The sequence below is a fragment of the Salvelinus namaycush genome, chromosome 14 (assembly GCF_016432855.1).
Source record: "Salvelinus namaycush isolate Seneca chromosome 14, SaNama_1.0, whole genome shotgun sequence".
Taxonomy (NCBI): domain Eukaryota; kingdom Metazoa; phylum Chordata; class Actinopteri; order Salmoniformes; family Salmonidae; genus Salvelinus; species Salvelinus namaycush.
Window position 1 is genome coordinate 12,209,851 of NC_052320.1, and position 15,527 is coordinate 12,225,377.

The following is a 15,527-nucleotide window of genomic DNA, read 5'->3' on the forward strand; positions in this document are numbered from 1 at the left end:
GTTCATTATTATATTATTGATTGATTGACTATGGCTTTTCAAATCACCCAGTATTGCTATCTGTAGCGTTAGTCCTAGGCAAATATTGCAATTCTTCAGCCATTCCTGGACCTGTGACCAAAAACGAGCTACATATGGACAATACCATAATAAATGATCTAAAGACTCTGCCTCGTCACAGCAGAATCTGCAGAGCTGGGAAGATTATATCCCCCATATATATAACATTCTATTAGTTGCAAGAATTTTGTATAGTAATTTAAATTGAAAAATTCGAAGTTTTGAATCCGCCGTTGTTTTGCGTATCAATTCATAAACCATGTGCCATGGAATGGGTACATTGAAAATCTCTTCCCAACTATTTTGCAATTTATATGGCACAGCTGTCAGTTTTTTGGTCCTTAAATGAAATTGGTATATGTTTTTATTTATCACACTTTTCTTTAACCATTTATGTTTTTTAATATAGGGCCGACATACAAGTTCCTTACTTTTTTCCCCTTCTACTTGCCTCTTCCATTTTTGTGGTAATGCTGCAATTAATTGGTTGTAATTTTGGGTAGAGCAGACATTTCCATATTTCTGCATGTGTGACATAACTCCACCAGTCCTATTTATGATATCATTCACTAAAATTATACCTTTTTTAAACATTTCTTCGATAAAGTTTTTTATCAATTAGTATATTTGAATTTAACCACAATATTTGTTGTAATATTTGTTCCCTCCTTTCAGGTGGATTAAACTGAAATTGCAAACAACTTTCTAAGGCTTGTTAAAAAAAAAGATATTTTGGAGATTATTTCCTTTTCAAACAACCGAAAGTGAGCAGGTGTAATCTGAATAAAGGGAAAAAGGCCCTTCTTGAACATAGGATGAGACATTAGTACCAATTTACTAGAGAACCAGTTTGGATTTAAGTATAACTTTTGTATGACTGATGCCTTTAGTGAGAGGTCTAATGCTTTAATATTTAATAATTTCTGCCCTCCTAATTCATATTCGTTATATAAATAGGCCCTTTTAATTTTATCTGGCTTGCCGTTCCAAATAAAATTGAATATTTTTTGTTCATATAATTTAAAAAGCAGGTCACTAGGTGTAGGCAAAACCATAAGCAAATAGGTCAACTGTGATATGACCAAAGAGATAATCAGGGTGATTTTTCCACAAATAGACAGGTATTTTCCTTTCCATGGTAGCAAGCTCTTATCTATTTTTGCTAACTTTCTATAAAAAATTTATTGGAGTGAGAATTTCTTTCTTTTGGGATTTGTATACCGAGTATGTCCGCATCTCCGTCAGACCATTTAATTGGTAAATTACATGGTAACGTAAAATTAGAATTTTTTTAGTGATCCAATGCATAATATAGTACACTTATCATAATTTGGTTTTAATCCAGAGAGGATAGCAAAATTATCTAGATCCTCTATGAGGCTGTGGAGAGACTCTAATTGTGGTTTTAAAAGAAAACACGAATCATCAGCGTACAATGACACCTTAGTTTTTAAGCCACGGATTTCTAATCCCTTAATATTATTGTTTGATCTAATCTTAACAGCTAACATTTCGATGGCAATAATAAATAGATATTCCGATAGTGGACAACCTTGTTTTACTCCTCTAGATAGTTTAAAACTTTCTGAGATGTAGCCATTATTTACTATTTTACACCTAGGGTTACCATACATAACTTTAACCCATTATATAAGAGATTCCCCAAAATTGAAATATTCTAGGCATTTATATATAAACTGCAGTCGTACTTTATCAAAAGCCTTTTCAAAATCAGCTATGAAAACCAGGCCTGATGTCCCTGATATTTCATAGTATTCTATTGTTTCCAGTACTTGTCTTATATTATCTCCAATGTATCGTCCATGTAAAAAACCTATCTGAGGATGAATAATATCTGACAATACTTTTTAAATTCTATGCGCCAAGCATTTTGCTAGGATTTTTGCATCACAACACTGAAGTGTAAGAGGTCTCCAATTTTTTAAATGGACTGGATCTTTATATATACCACTTGGGTCCTGTTTCAGTAATAATGATATCAGACCTTCTTGTTGCGTGTCTGATAATCTACCATTTATATAGGAGTGGTTAAAACAAGCTAATAATGGTCCTTTGAGTATATCAAAAAAAGTATTTGTATACTTCCACTGGTATGCCATCCAGCCCTGGAGTTCTCCCATCCTTAAAGGCCCCAATTGCATCAAGCAGTTCCTCCTCTGTAATATGGCCTTCACATTAGTCTTTCTGTACAGATGTTTATTTTACATTATTATTAGGGGAAAAAATCCATACAATTAGTTTCAGGTAGTGGAGATGGAGGAGCCTGAAACTAAAACATATTCTTAAAGTACTTTACTTCCTCTTTCATATAATTTGGTGAATCATGCGTGACTCCATCATTTGTAACAAGTTAATGCATTTTTGTGGTAGCATTTCTATATTGAAGATTGAAAAAGAATTTGGTGCATTTTTCCCCATATTCCATCCAGTTCGCTTTATTTTTTATAATATATTACACTGGATCTTTCTTGAATAAGTTCCTCCATTTCTTTTTGTTTTTCCTCTAACTTATTCTGTGCCTCTATGGTACCGTTTTTATTGCTATCTAACTCTACTGTTAGTCTTTCAATTTCCTTTGTTAATATGGACTCTTTTGATCTAAATTGCATTTGTTTTATAGATGAGTACTGAATTGCATGGCCTCTAAAGGCACACTTAAAAGTGTCCCATACAATACGGGGATCTGCTGTACCTATGTTATGTCTGAAAAAGTCAGTTATAAATTCTTCTGTCCTAGTTCTAAACAATTTATCATCTAGTAGGCTTTGATTAAATTTCCAATATCCTCGCCCACGTGGAAATTCTGTAATATATATGCCAATTATGTGATGATCCGACCGCATTCTGTCCCCTATCAACACTTTAATTTTTGGTGCAAGAGAGAATGGCATAAGAAAGTAGTCAAGACGACTAGCTTGATTAAGCCTCCGCCATGTATATCTCACTAGGTCAGGGTATTTAAGTCTCTATATATCCACTAACTCCAATATATCCATGACATTCATGATTTCCTTAAGTGCCTGAGGGTGATAGTTTGTAGTGTGATTTCCTTTCCGGTCCATAGAGGTATTTAAGACCGTATTAAAATCTCCCACCATAATAATAGAGTCTAGTGTTGCTTGTAGAGTTGATAAATTCTTATACATATTTTCAAAGAAGCTTGGATCATCATTATTCAGACCGTATAGGTTAATAAGCCATATCTGTTTATTGTCCAATAACATATTTAAAATAATCCATCTACCTTGAGGATCTGTTTGGACAATTTGCACATTTGGATCAAAATTAATGTTAATTAAAACAATCACCCCTTTTGAATTTCTTTGCCCATGGGAGAAATATATTTCACCCCCCCCCAGTTCTTTTTCCACAAAACTTAATCTAAAACTGTTGGATGGGTTTCCTGTAAACAATAGATATTATATTCCTTCTCTTTTAGCCAGGTAAATACTGATCGTCTTTTCTTATTATCTGCTAGGCCATTACAATTGTAACTGGCTATACTTATTTCACCACTTACCATAATGAGACACAACTTTCAATTATTTTTATCAAAATATATATGTTTGTAAACGTACCATTAAAAAGTAACATGATGATTGAGTGTCTATATAGCTGTACCATGATATTTGCATTTCTACTAAGTAAACCTCCAATTGGTCCCTACTATTCCACCCGCTAAAAGCCCTCCTCATCCCGAGTTGGGTTGTCATCCCAATGCCCGGCAGACCACCCTCGACCCCCTGTATCCCATAGCCCTGAACTGACTGGGATCCATCCTTTGAAAAGAGCACACAGTGCCATTTACCGAATTGAAGTAGATCAACTGCCAAATGCATTTCCATCGCCCTCACCTCGATTTGTATTATATATAGCTGTGGATCATCCTCTATTGTCCCTAACATCTTTTACTCCTTCGCAACAGTTGTGGGATACACACATACACCCACACACACTCAACCCTTACCCCCACACAACCATAAGCTCACCTTCTCAACAATTGCACCATCCCAGAGCCCAACTCAAGATAGGTCTTGATTTACAAATGCACTTACAGTTGCAGCTGCATGAGAAGGCCTGCAAAACCGCGCAAAAAAATAGGCAAAAATTGAGAGATTTTATTTACCATTGTCACATCCTAGATGGAGGTCAAATATACACCTTTTGCCTGAAACACCCACAATACGGTCACCCGTATTGACCATATTCCCAAGCATCTCCATGCAGTCCGACTTTGATTTTGTGCCACCAGGGTCACAATAATATACCCCCTCTCTGAATGTCTGAGTGTGACCCCCTCCCCAAGGGTTACTGCAGCTAGTGTTGCCAGCATTGCCACTGCCTGGGTGGGGGCACCCCACCGGAATCCCCACCGGCTAGGTACAAGGTCGTCAAGGTTCTCATTAGCAGCTTTGAGAATTTCCTTGTGTAGTATGCTCTCCCTTTAGGGGGCTTTGGCTTTGCAGGACCAACCCTGCCAAGCAGGCTCAGAATCTTGAGGGGGCAGTGCTGCTCTTGGTCTCTGACCTCATTTTGGCTGCATACAGACCGCTTACAGCAGGCACATAAAACAGTTAGGGACTTCTCCTTAGTATCTGGGTCATTCAGGTGGGTGTCTAGGGTATAGGGTCATGGACCGTACCATTAAAATAGGATCATAAATAAATAATTAGATATAATTTATTTAAAAAAATTTAGTTTACCATGATAGGACAATAATAAGTCAAATTTATAATTTATTTTAAAACTGTTCCACCATGATAGGACAATAAATAAATAAGACGTATAATTCATTATAAAAGTATATCCATCATCTGAACAACATTGAAAGCCCTCTCATACCCAGTCTCACAGCAATACATTGGCTCTGGGATATGCAACCATTTCATTACTCACTCACACTCCAAACATAACAAATAAAATAAAAAATAAACACACACCACACACTGTGCCTTCTGTTAACTTAGTTTTTATATTCACTATGTTGAATTAGTGCTTGTGTGTTCAATTAGTTATATGTGAAGATATATAGAAAAGCTATATTTTTAATTGTATTGTTACAATCCATAACCGGGCTAGAATTGTGTTTATTTTTCTCATCTATGAGAACTTTGTAATTTTTAAAATAACCATGGAGTAGTCTTTGTGTCTCTGAACAACTGGTTATCAATATATAGTTTATCAACGACGAGAGCTACTCGTTTCGCTTTTAATCTATTTTCTTTGAAAATTGGATACAGAACTTTACGCCGTTCTGCAATTTCCTTCGGAAACTGATCATTCATGCCAATTTTGGTCCCAGCAAGTCTTGTAACCATTATTTAATCTTTAAATGAAGCAAATTTGGCAACGATTGGGCGTTCATACCGTTGGCCTCTCTGTCCGAAGCGGTGTACACGTTCAAGTTGGATTTTGTCGATAACTTCGCGTGGGATCTGAAGCGCTGTAAGGAGGAACTCTAACTACAGATTCAGGAACTTCCCCTTCTATCTCCTGGATACCTGTAAGTACCAGATTCTCTCTCATGGATCTAGTTTGTATGTCCAGTAAGGCTTCCCTCAGAACGGTGTTCTCCTTTTTAATTTCATTCATTTCGGTTTCAATCTTATTGACTGTCCCTTTTAGCTTGTGTGTTTCCTTCTCCGATGTCGCAGCTTTTTCATCACTCATCTCGAGGCTTGCCTTAAACTCTTTTATATCCTTACTAACTAATTCAAGTATACCCAGTTTGTCATTTATTGATTTTAACAGATCGGTTTGGACCTTTACCATTCCCGGTGGTGAAAATATTAAATCGTCTGTGTCTGTAGAAGAGTCACGTTTCCGTTTTGAAATCGGTTCCCCTGTCTTACTCTCCGTCATGTTTGGGTGTTGCTTGTTTTCGTAATATTTGTCAATAAATGTCTCTAGTTTTAAGATTTGTTTTGTGTTATTATCCAGATTGAAGGTTCACCCACCAGATTATGTAGTGCTAATATTTTAGTCTAACTTGACGATATTGAATATTACGTTTTATCTTGAGGTGCTCTACATAACTTCGTTCAGTCCGCCATTACCTTTACGCCCGACTTGTATATTTCCTCAGTGAAATCAATGTACTGTGCAAATGTCAAATAGTAATTTGTCAAAAAAGCCTATACGACAGACCACGTATTTCACCCTGCACACCCTAATTGGCAAACAAACAAAACAAAGGCAAAGTCTTCTCATGCTTTGTTGATTTCAAAAAAGCTTTTGACTCAATTTGGCATGAGGGTCTGCAATACAAATTGATGGAAAGTGGTTTTGGGGGAAAAACATACGACATTCTAAAATCCAACAAGTGTGCAGTTAAAATGGGCAATAAACACACATTTCTTACCACTGGGCCGTGGGTGAGACAGGGATGTAGCTTGAGCCCAACCCTCTTCAACATGTGTATCAACGAATTGGCGAGGGCACTAGAACAGCCTGCAGCACCCGGACTCACCCTAATAGAATCTGAAGTCAAATGTCTACTGTTTGCTGATGATCTAGTGCTTCTCTCCAGTATCTTCTGCACAGATTCTGTCAGACTTGGCCCTGACAGTAAATCTCAGTAAGACAAAAATAATGGTGTTTTGAAAAAGGTCCAGTTGCCAGGCCCACAAATACAAATTCCATCTAGACACCGTTGCCCTGGAGCACACAAACAACTGTACCTACCTTGGCCTAAACATCAGCACCACAAGTAACTTCCACAAAGCTGTGAACGATCTGAGAGACAAGGCAAGAAGGGCCTTCTACGCCATCAAAAGGAACATCAAATGCAAAATCCCAATTAGAACCCATTGCCCTTCATGGTCTGGGGGTCTGGGGTTTACTCACCAACCAAGAAGCCGTTAAATTCTACAACCACCTAAAAGGAAGTGATTCCCAAATGTTCCATAACAAAGCCATCACATACAGAGAGATTAACCTAGAGAAGAGTCCCCTAAGCAAGCTGGTCCTGGGGCTCTGTTCACAAACACAGACCTCACAAAGCCCCAGAACAGAAATACAATTAGACACAACAAAATCATAAGAAAACAAAAAGATAATTACTTGACACATTGAAAATAATTTACCAAAAGACAGAGCAAACTGGAATGCTATTTGGCCCTAAGTAGAGAGTACACAGTGGCAGAATACCTGACCACTGTGACTGACCCAAAATTAAGGAAAGCTTTGAAAATGTACAGTGAGCATAGCCTTGCTATTGAGAGCAGCCGCCGTAGCCTGTCTTCTCTTGAGAGCAAGTCTGCCTATGTGCACACTGCCCACAAAATGAGGTGGAAACTGAGCTGCACTTCCTAATCTCCTGCCAGATGTATGACCATACTATAGAAATACATTTCCCTCAGATTACAGACCCACAAAGAATTTGAAAACAAATCCAATTTTGAAAAACTCCCATATCTATTGGATGAAATACCAGTGTGCCATCACAGTAGCAAGATATGTGACCTGTTGCCACAAGAAAAGGGCAGCCAGTGAAGAACAAACACCATTGTCAATACAACCCATATTTATGCTTATTTATTTTCCCTTTGTACTTTATATATTTGCACATCATTACAACACTGTACATAGCCATAATATGACATTTGAAATGTCTATTTCTCTGAAACTGTCACGCCCTGACCATAGTTTGCTTTGTATGTTTTATGTTTTGGTTGGTCAGGGTGTGATCTGTGTGGGCATTCTATGTTGTATGTCTGGTTTGTATATTTCTATGTGTTTGGCCTGATATGGTTCTCAATCAGAGACAGGGGTTTTGCGTTGTCTCTGATTGGGAACCATATTTAGGTAGCCTGTTTTGTATTGTGGGTTGTGGGTTATTGTCTATGTTATGTTGCATGTTAGCACAGTGTTTATATAGCGGTCACGTTCGTCTTATTCGTTTTGTTGTTTTTTGTTCAAGTGTTCTTCATTAAATATAGAAGAATGTATTCAAACCACGCTGCGTTTTGGTCCGCTTCTTACGACGATCGTGACAGAAACTTTGTGATCGTAATGTTTACTGTTCATTTTTGATTGTTTATTTCACTTTCGTTTATTATCCATTTCATTTGCTTTGGCAATGTAAACATATGTTTGCTATGCCAATAAAGCCCTCAATTGAATTCAATTTAATTGAGAGAGAGAAGAGGTAGTGTGGCGTGTCCAATAGTAAAAAAGTGAATTGAATTAAATTGCCTCAATTATGTATTACTCCTGTCAATACAATCATTCAAAATTGGCTAGTACACCAGCAAGCATGATTTGGCCCCAGATGATCATTCGCTTCAAAATGTTTTAAAATCACAAGCATATAGACTACAGTTGGAAGGCCCACAATTTGGGCAGAACTCGTGGCAAATACCAAACAAATGATTGTTGAGTTGCGACTGTCAGTGAAAAGCTGCTAATATAGGCCCATGCATATCGCAATATTTACAATACAATCGCGGGAAAACATTGTTTGGAAAGCAATACTAATCTGTCTTCCAGTTATCAAAATTCTCAATTTGAGTATCTTAGTAACACCAGTGGAGAGCATCGTCTTCATCCCCAGTGAGTGCGCTTATTCACTCTTTATCATTGGGCTAGTGAGTGCCATTTGAAACTTTGTATTTGGACAATAATTTCCTCCTCCAGGTTAAACATCATACTGCACAATTATTGTCTCCCTTTTTAGTAGACCTAGATTAGATGGTTGCATACAAGGCATAGCTGCAAGAATTTGTTTTGAGCAGAGGGTACTGACCAACCACCTTTATAATAAAGCAATGCATGCATCTATGCAGAATAACAAAATCCAATTCCTAATGTGATGACTAGCCTAAGCATAGGACAAGATATTACTGCAGCCTCATGGCTGTTTGCAAAAAAGCATGTTGTGAACAGTGCACACATTTCTTTGTAGGCAAGAGAGAAATGTGATATTATTCCTATTCCCGTTCGCCAAGTTTAGATATGTAAACGAATAGAAAATAGTCAGTCATATATATATTTTAATATCCTGTGTTTTATCTATCTTCTACCCCTAATTTAATCAAAATAAAACATAGTTTGGAAAGCAAATTGCTATTGCTGTAAAGAGAAGACAATAGAAAGACTCTAATCTGTCTTTTACAGTAGTTATCATAATCTGCAACTTGAGCGAATAGTCTTTGGCACCAGCGTAGCACATTGGCCATATCCCCCGTGAGTGCCCCGTTGTGCACGTATTAGCTTTTTATAATTAGGTCAGTTCCGCTTGAAACTTTGTTTTGGACGATCATTTCCTCCTCCAGGTTAAATGGACTTCATATTGTACAATTTGTCAGTGTTAGCAATATAGGCCTATAGTACCCTGTCATTTTTGTTGTATTAAAAAAGATTCTGCTAATGTCTCTAGACAGAAGGTGTAGTAGAATTGCATGAAATGTGTTTATAAACACAAGGAGAAGATGCATATCTGATATAGCCTTTAGCCTAGGCCTACTCTATGCCACTACACGCTCAGCTATGCATTGAACACTGCAGTCTTTTTTGCGAACAGTGATTATTATTTGCCTAAATTATGACTATCCAATACTGTTGTGATTCACACAATAACATTTAGAAAACATGGATGTTACACCACCATGCATCATTCAAGAGCATTAATTCTATTGATGTATAAAACCCTGGCACTAACTTACACTCACCGTCATCAAGGTACATCTGATCCAGGTTCTCCTCCTTGACCGTGACCTGTCCGCCAGGGAGGCTGGCTCTCTGCTCCTCTCCAGGGGCGCATCTCTGGGCTTCCATCCCTCCAGGGGAAGACCTGCCCTTGGGCACCACCTTGGGCTGCTGCTGGATCACAGTGGTGGGGTAATGTTGAGGGGAGTGGGCCGGGACAGGGGAGTGAGCTTGGGCTCCAGCCTGCTGAGGGAAGCTATCACAGTAGATTATATGCTGCTGGTTGTCAGGCTGGAGAGGTGGAGGGTCGCCTTCCCTGAGCAGGTGTTGGTTGGTGGGGGAGAACTGGATGATGGAGGGGTGTTGGCCCTGGCCCCCTCCGTGTTGCTGCTGGACTGGGGAGCCTGTGTGGACCAGGACAGAGCGGTGTGGGTCGGGCATCATCCCCATCCCTCCAGTCTGCTGGTAGAGCCCTTCGGGACTGCCGCTCAGACTCTTGCCCCCGCGGGTGTACACAATGGCTGGGCTCTGTTGCTGGAAGCGGGGGTCTGGGCCGGGGGTGGGGAGGCCGGATCGGACCTGCTGGCATGAGGCCATGCTGGAGACCAGGCTGTTGTCTGGGTGAATGATCCCCACAGGACTGTGGTGGTAGTAGGACTGCGGGGAAACACCCAGGATCTGGGGCATGGCGAAAGGATAGTCATCCACAGGCTCTGTTTTAATGGAGGGAACTGTGGGAGAGACGGAAGACAACAGAGATATGACTGAGGGTTAAGTCATATTGCTTAAAGTAACTACAACCTACTACACCAAGCATATCAATGTGACATACTAATGACATGGAATAACATATGACTTGATATCATTCCTACATCATTGTATTGTTCTTTCAGAGCACTTAAAGGGGCTCAGAGCCTCCTTATTGCGGATGCCTATGGTACCTACCTGCCAGTGGGGTGAATGTGAAGTGCTGTGGCTGGCTGCGCTTCCTCTTTCCGTTGATGACATAGAAGTTCACTTTGGCAGGATGGCAGATAGATGGGTCACGATAGGAAGGGATCTCAACGAACAGCAGACTCTACAAAATGACATCGTTTTCAGTTCATATTAATCAGTCACATTATTATTATTGATTATAATTGTTTTCAGTTCATAATAATCTGTCACATTATTATTTAAGATTATAAATCAGAGTTGATAAAGTAGGACATTATTATTTTAAATCAAATTAGAAAAAAAAACTAAAACAAACAATCCACACAGTATAATCAGTGACTGGTTTGACCACTGTTTCAGACATGGAGAAGTGGCCATCTATGAATGGACTGGTACTCACAGGCTGACATTTATCTTTGTCTACTGTTGTCTCCATCTCCCAAATCTGCTGTCCATCTGCAGAGACAGATAAGGGAAGGGTCGTTTCAGGTCAAATCAATAATTCGGGGTATATTTCAATACCCTATTGGACACAGAAAATACAGGAACACAGAACAAGGAGGTAAAAAAAATAAACAATGGTAAAATAATGTGTGCTACTGGTACTATGCTTACTAAGTTGCTGACCAATGAAAAATGTACTCTAAACAATAACAAATGAACTATCCCAGCTGTATCTCTATTGTCTCTTCAACAGATTGAGACAGCATGGGAGGGGATTCTCCACCTGTCTCAGAACACAACACCTAGTTTAACCCATCACATCACTGTCTTCCTGCCACTAACCCATAGGCCATATGATTAACATGGTGTTAGAGAAGGCTCTTTGTGTCACATAGATTATATCTCTTTCCTAACCACTTACCACTTACCATTCCACCATTCTGATCACCTACAGCTATATACAATGCCTTCGGAAAGTATCCAGACCCCTTGACTTTTTCCACATTTTGTTAGGTTACAGCCTTATTCTGAAATGGATGAAATAGTTTATCAATCTACATACAACACCCCCCAATGGAAAAGCAAAAATGTTTGCAAATGTATTTAAAATAAAAAAACATAAATATTACATTTACATAAGTATTCAAAACCTTTACCCAGTACTTTGTTGAAGCACCTTTGCCAGTGATTACAGACTCGAGTCTTCTTGGGTACGACACTATAAGCTTGACACACATGTATTTGGGGAGTTTCTTCATTTATTCTCTGTAGATCCTCTTAAGCCCTGTCAGGTTGGATGGGGAGCATTGCTGCTCAGCTATTTTGAGGTCTCTCCAGAGATGTTTGATTGGGTTCAAGTCCGGGCTCTCGCTGGGCTACTCAAGGACATTCAGAGACTTATCCCAAAGCTACTCCTACTTTGTCTTGAATGTGTGCTTAGGGTTGTTGTCCTGTTGGAAGGTGAACTTTTGCCCCAGTCTGAGGTCCTGAGCGCTCTGGAGCAGGTTTTTTAAAGGATCTCTCTGTACTTTGCTCCATTCATCTTTGCCTCGATTCTGACTAGTCTCCCGGTCCCTACCATTGAAAAACATCCCCACAGCAAGATGCTGTCACCACCATGCTTCACCGTAGGGATGGTGCCAGCTTTCCTCCAGGCGTGACACTTTGCATTTAAGCCAAAGAGTTCAATCTTGGTTTCATCAGACAGAGTCTTTAGGTGCCTTTTGGCAAACTCAGAGCGGGCTTTCATGTGCCTTTTACCGAGGAGTGGTTTCTGTCTGGCCACTCTACCATAAAGGCCTGATTGGTGGAGTGCTGCAGAGATGGTTGTCCTTCTGGAAAGATCTCTCATCTCCACAGAGGGACGCTGGAGACCTGTCAGAGTGACCATCGGGTTCTTGGTCACCTCCCTGACCAAGGCCCTTCTCCCCAGATTGCTCAGTTTGCCTGGGTGGCCAGCTCTAGGAAGAGTCTTGGTGGTTCCAAACTTCTTCCATTTAAGAATGACGGAGAGGCCACTGTTTTCTTGGGGACCTTCGAATCTGCCGACCTTTTTGGGTACCCTTCCCCAGATCTGTACCTTGACACAACCCTGTCTCGGAGCTCTACGGACAATTCCTTCAACCTCATGGCTTGGTTTTTGCTCTGACATGCACTGTCAACTGTGGGACCTTATATAGAAGGGTGTGTGCCTTTTCAAATCATGTCCAGTCAATTAAATTTACCACAGGTGGACTCCAATCAAGTTGTAGAAACATCTCAAGGATGATCAATGGAAACAGGATGCACCTGACCTCAATTTTGTGTCTCATAGCAAAGGGTCTAAATACTTTAGGTATTTCTGTTTTTTATTTTTTAATACCTTTTCCAAAATGTCTAAAAACCTGTTTTCAGCTTTTCATTATGGGGCATTGTGTGTAGATTGCATAGGATTTTTTTATTTTTTTTATCAATTTTAGAATAAGGCTGTAACGTCACTTTCTGAAGGCACTGTATTTACCATGAAGTGAAACCATTCCCTGACCTTACATTTACCATAATATATTGTATGAAATCATACATACAATCACATATTTACTGTGTCAAGCAAAATTGGTAATATTTTAAAAGTAAAGAAAAGTATATTCTATAAACAAAGTGTGATGGAGAACATTGGTTCAATGGTTGATACACACTAGTGATCAAAAACAGGCCAAACCTGTCTTTAATATCTGACCCTTGGCAAGGCAGTGACTAGGGTCTGGTTTCAATGATGGACTCGTTGCATAGATGAACTACGTTACTGCCTACGTTGATAAGGGGGGGAGGGGTTCCAGGGACTCTCCGAACAAATCACAAGGCAGACATGCCAGAACGTCATGATTTTTGCAGGCAAAACCTATGCAGTGGCTTTAGCTGATGCAAACTAGCCACTTGTGAAATGCACTCCTTAAAAATAACTTCCATGATCTCCATCTTGCGAGCTACTATTTTGTATTTTATTCAAGCGGATAAGGTAGTGACATACGCAGTGACGCAGTTCCTCTATGCCAAAGGAGTTCATCATTGAAACCAGACCCTAGTCACTGTGTTTCCTAGGGTCAGGTTTTCGAGACTAAAACCTGTCTGGTATGAAGAGATTTTAGAGGAGATACTAACCCACTTGTTTTACACCATGTTTTATGTATACCAATACTCTGATATTGTTGCTTTTGACAACTGTCATACTGTAAGGCATTGCTTGAAACTCAAGGTTAGGTCTTGCTCAACAATGTAACATTTATGTGCTGAACATATTTAATGTGCTGGGAACCTCCCATCATAGGTGTTGTTGCTGTTATCTGCATTTAGCTGTTTGTGTCATTTTATTTTATTATATTGCAGTAACTTAAAACTGGAAAAAGATGATAGGTCAACAACTTGTTGGAAATGACGCTGATGATGAGTTCATGTCACTAGGCAGGTTTCCATTGACTCAGGTTTATTCGACAAAAGCAACGTTGCAAAAAAAATGATTGTGACGTGGAATGGAAACGGCAGATACAGTGGCTTGCGAAAGTATTCACCCCCCTGGCATTTTTCCTATTTCATTGCCTTACAACGTTGAATTAAAATAGATTTTTTGGGGGATTGTATCACTTGATTTACACAACATGCCTACCACTTTGAAGATGCTACATTTTTTGGGGGGTGAAACAAGCAAGAAATAAGACAAAAAAACTGAAAACTTGAGCATGTGTAACTATTCACCCCTAGAGCCACCTTTTGCAGCAATTACAGCTGCAAGTCTCTTGGGGTATGTCTCTATAAGCTTGGCCATCTAGCCACTGGGATTTTTGATAAATTCTTCAAGGGAAAACTTCTCCAGTTCCTTCAAGTTGGATGGGTTCCGCTGGTGTACAGCAATCTTTAAGTCATACCAAAGATTCTCAATTGGATTGAGGTCTGGGCTTTGAGTAGGCCATTCCAAGACATTTAAATGATTCCCCTTAAACCACTCGAGTGTTGCTTTAGCAGTATGCTTAGGGTCTTTGTCCTGCTGGAAGGTGAACCTCCGTCCCAGTCTCAAATATCTGGAAGACTGAAACAGGTTTCCCTCAAGAATTTCCCTATATTTAGCGCCATCCATCATTCCTTCAATTCTGACCAGTTTCCCAGTCCCTGCTGATGAAAAACATCCCCACAGCATGATGCTGCCACCACCATCCTTCACTGTGGGGATGGTGTTCTCGGGTGATGAGAGGTGTTGGATTTGCACCAGACATAGCGTTTTCCTTGATGGCCAAAAAACTCAATTTTAGTCTCATGTGACCAGAGTACCTTCTTCCATATGTTAGGGGAGTCTCCTACATGCCTTTTGGCGAACATCAAATGTGTTTTCTTATTTTTTTCTTTAAGCAATGACTCATTCTGGCCATTCTTCCGTAATGCCTAGCTCTGTGGAGTGTAAGGCTTAAAGTGGTCCTATGGACAGATACTCCAATCTCTGCTGTGGAGCTTTGCAGCTCCTTCAGGGTTATCTTTGGTCTCTTTGTTGCCTCTCTGATTAATGCCCTCTTTGCCTGGTCAGTGAGTTTTGGTGGGAGGCCCTCTCTTGGCAGGTTTGTTGTGGTGCCATGTTCTGGATTTAATGGTGCACCATGGGATGTTCAAGATTTCGGATATTTTTTTATAACCCAACCCTGATCTGTACTTCTTCACAACTTTGTCCCTGACCTGTTTGGAGAGCTCCTTGTTCTTCATGGTGCCGCTTGCTTGGTGGTGCCCCTTGCTGAGTGGTGTTGCAGACTCTGGGGCCTTTCAGAACAGGTGTACAGTTGAATTCGGAAGTTTACATAAACAATTTTTAATGACTCCAACCTAAGTGTTTCAACCACTCCACACATTTCTTGTTAACAAACTATATTCTTGTCAAGTCGGTTAGGACATCTACTTTGTGC

At 39.7% G+C, this 15,527-nt stretch overlaps 1 protein-coding gene across 1 annotated transcript in view; it reads right to left on the reverse strand.

Annotated features, from left to right (window-relative positions):
* Nucleotides 1–15,527, reverse strand: part of LOC120059614 (nuclear factor of activated T-cells, cytoplasmic 2-like) — a 51,935-nt gene that overhangs the window by 12,457 nt on the left and 23,951 nt on the right. The window contains exons 7-9 of the mRNA XM_039008742.1: nucleotides 11,066–11,121; nucleotides 10,675–10,807; nucleotides 9,753–10,460 (exon numbers count right to left, since the gene is read on the reverse strand). Of these exons, the coding sequence (XP_038864670.1) occupies nucleotides 9,753–10,460; nucleotides 10,675–10,807; nucleotides 11,066–11,121 (897 nt within the window). The remainder of the gene's footprint in view (nucleotides 1–9,752; nucleotides 10,461–10,674; nucleotides 10,808–11,065; nucleotides 11,122–15,527) is intronic.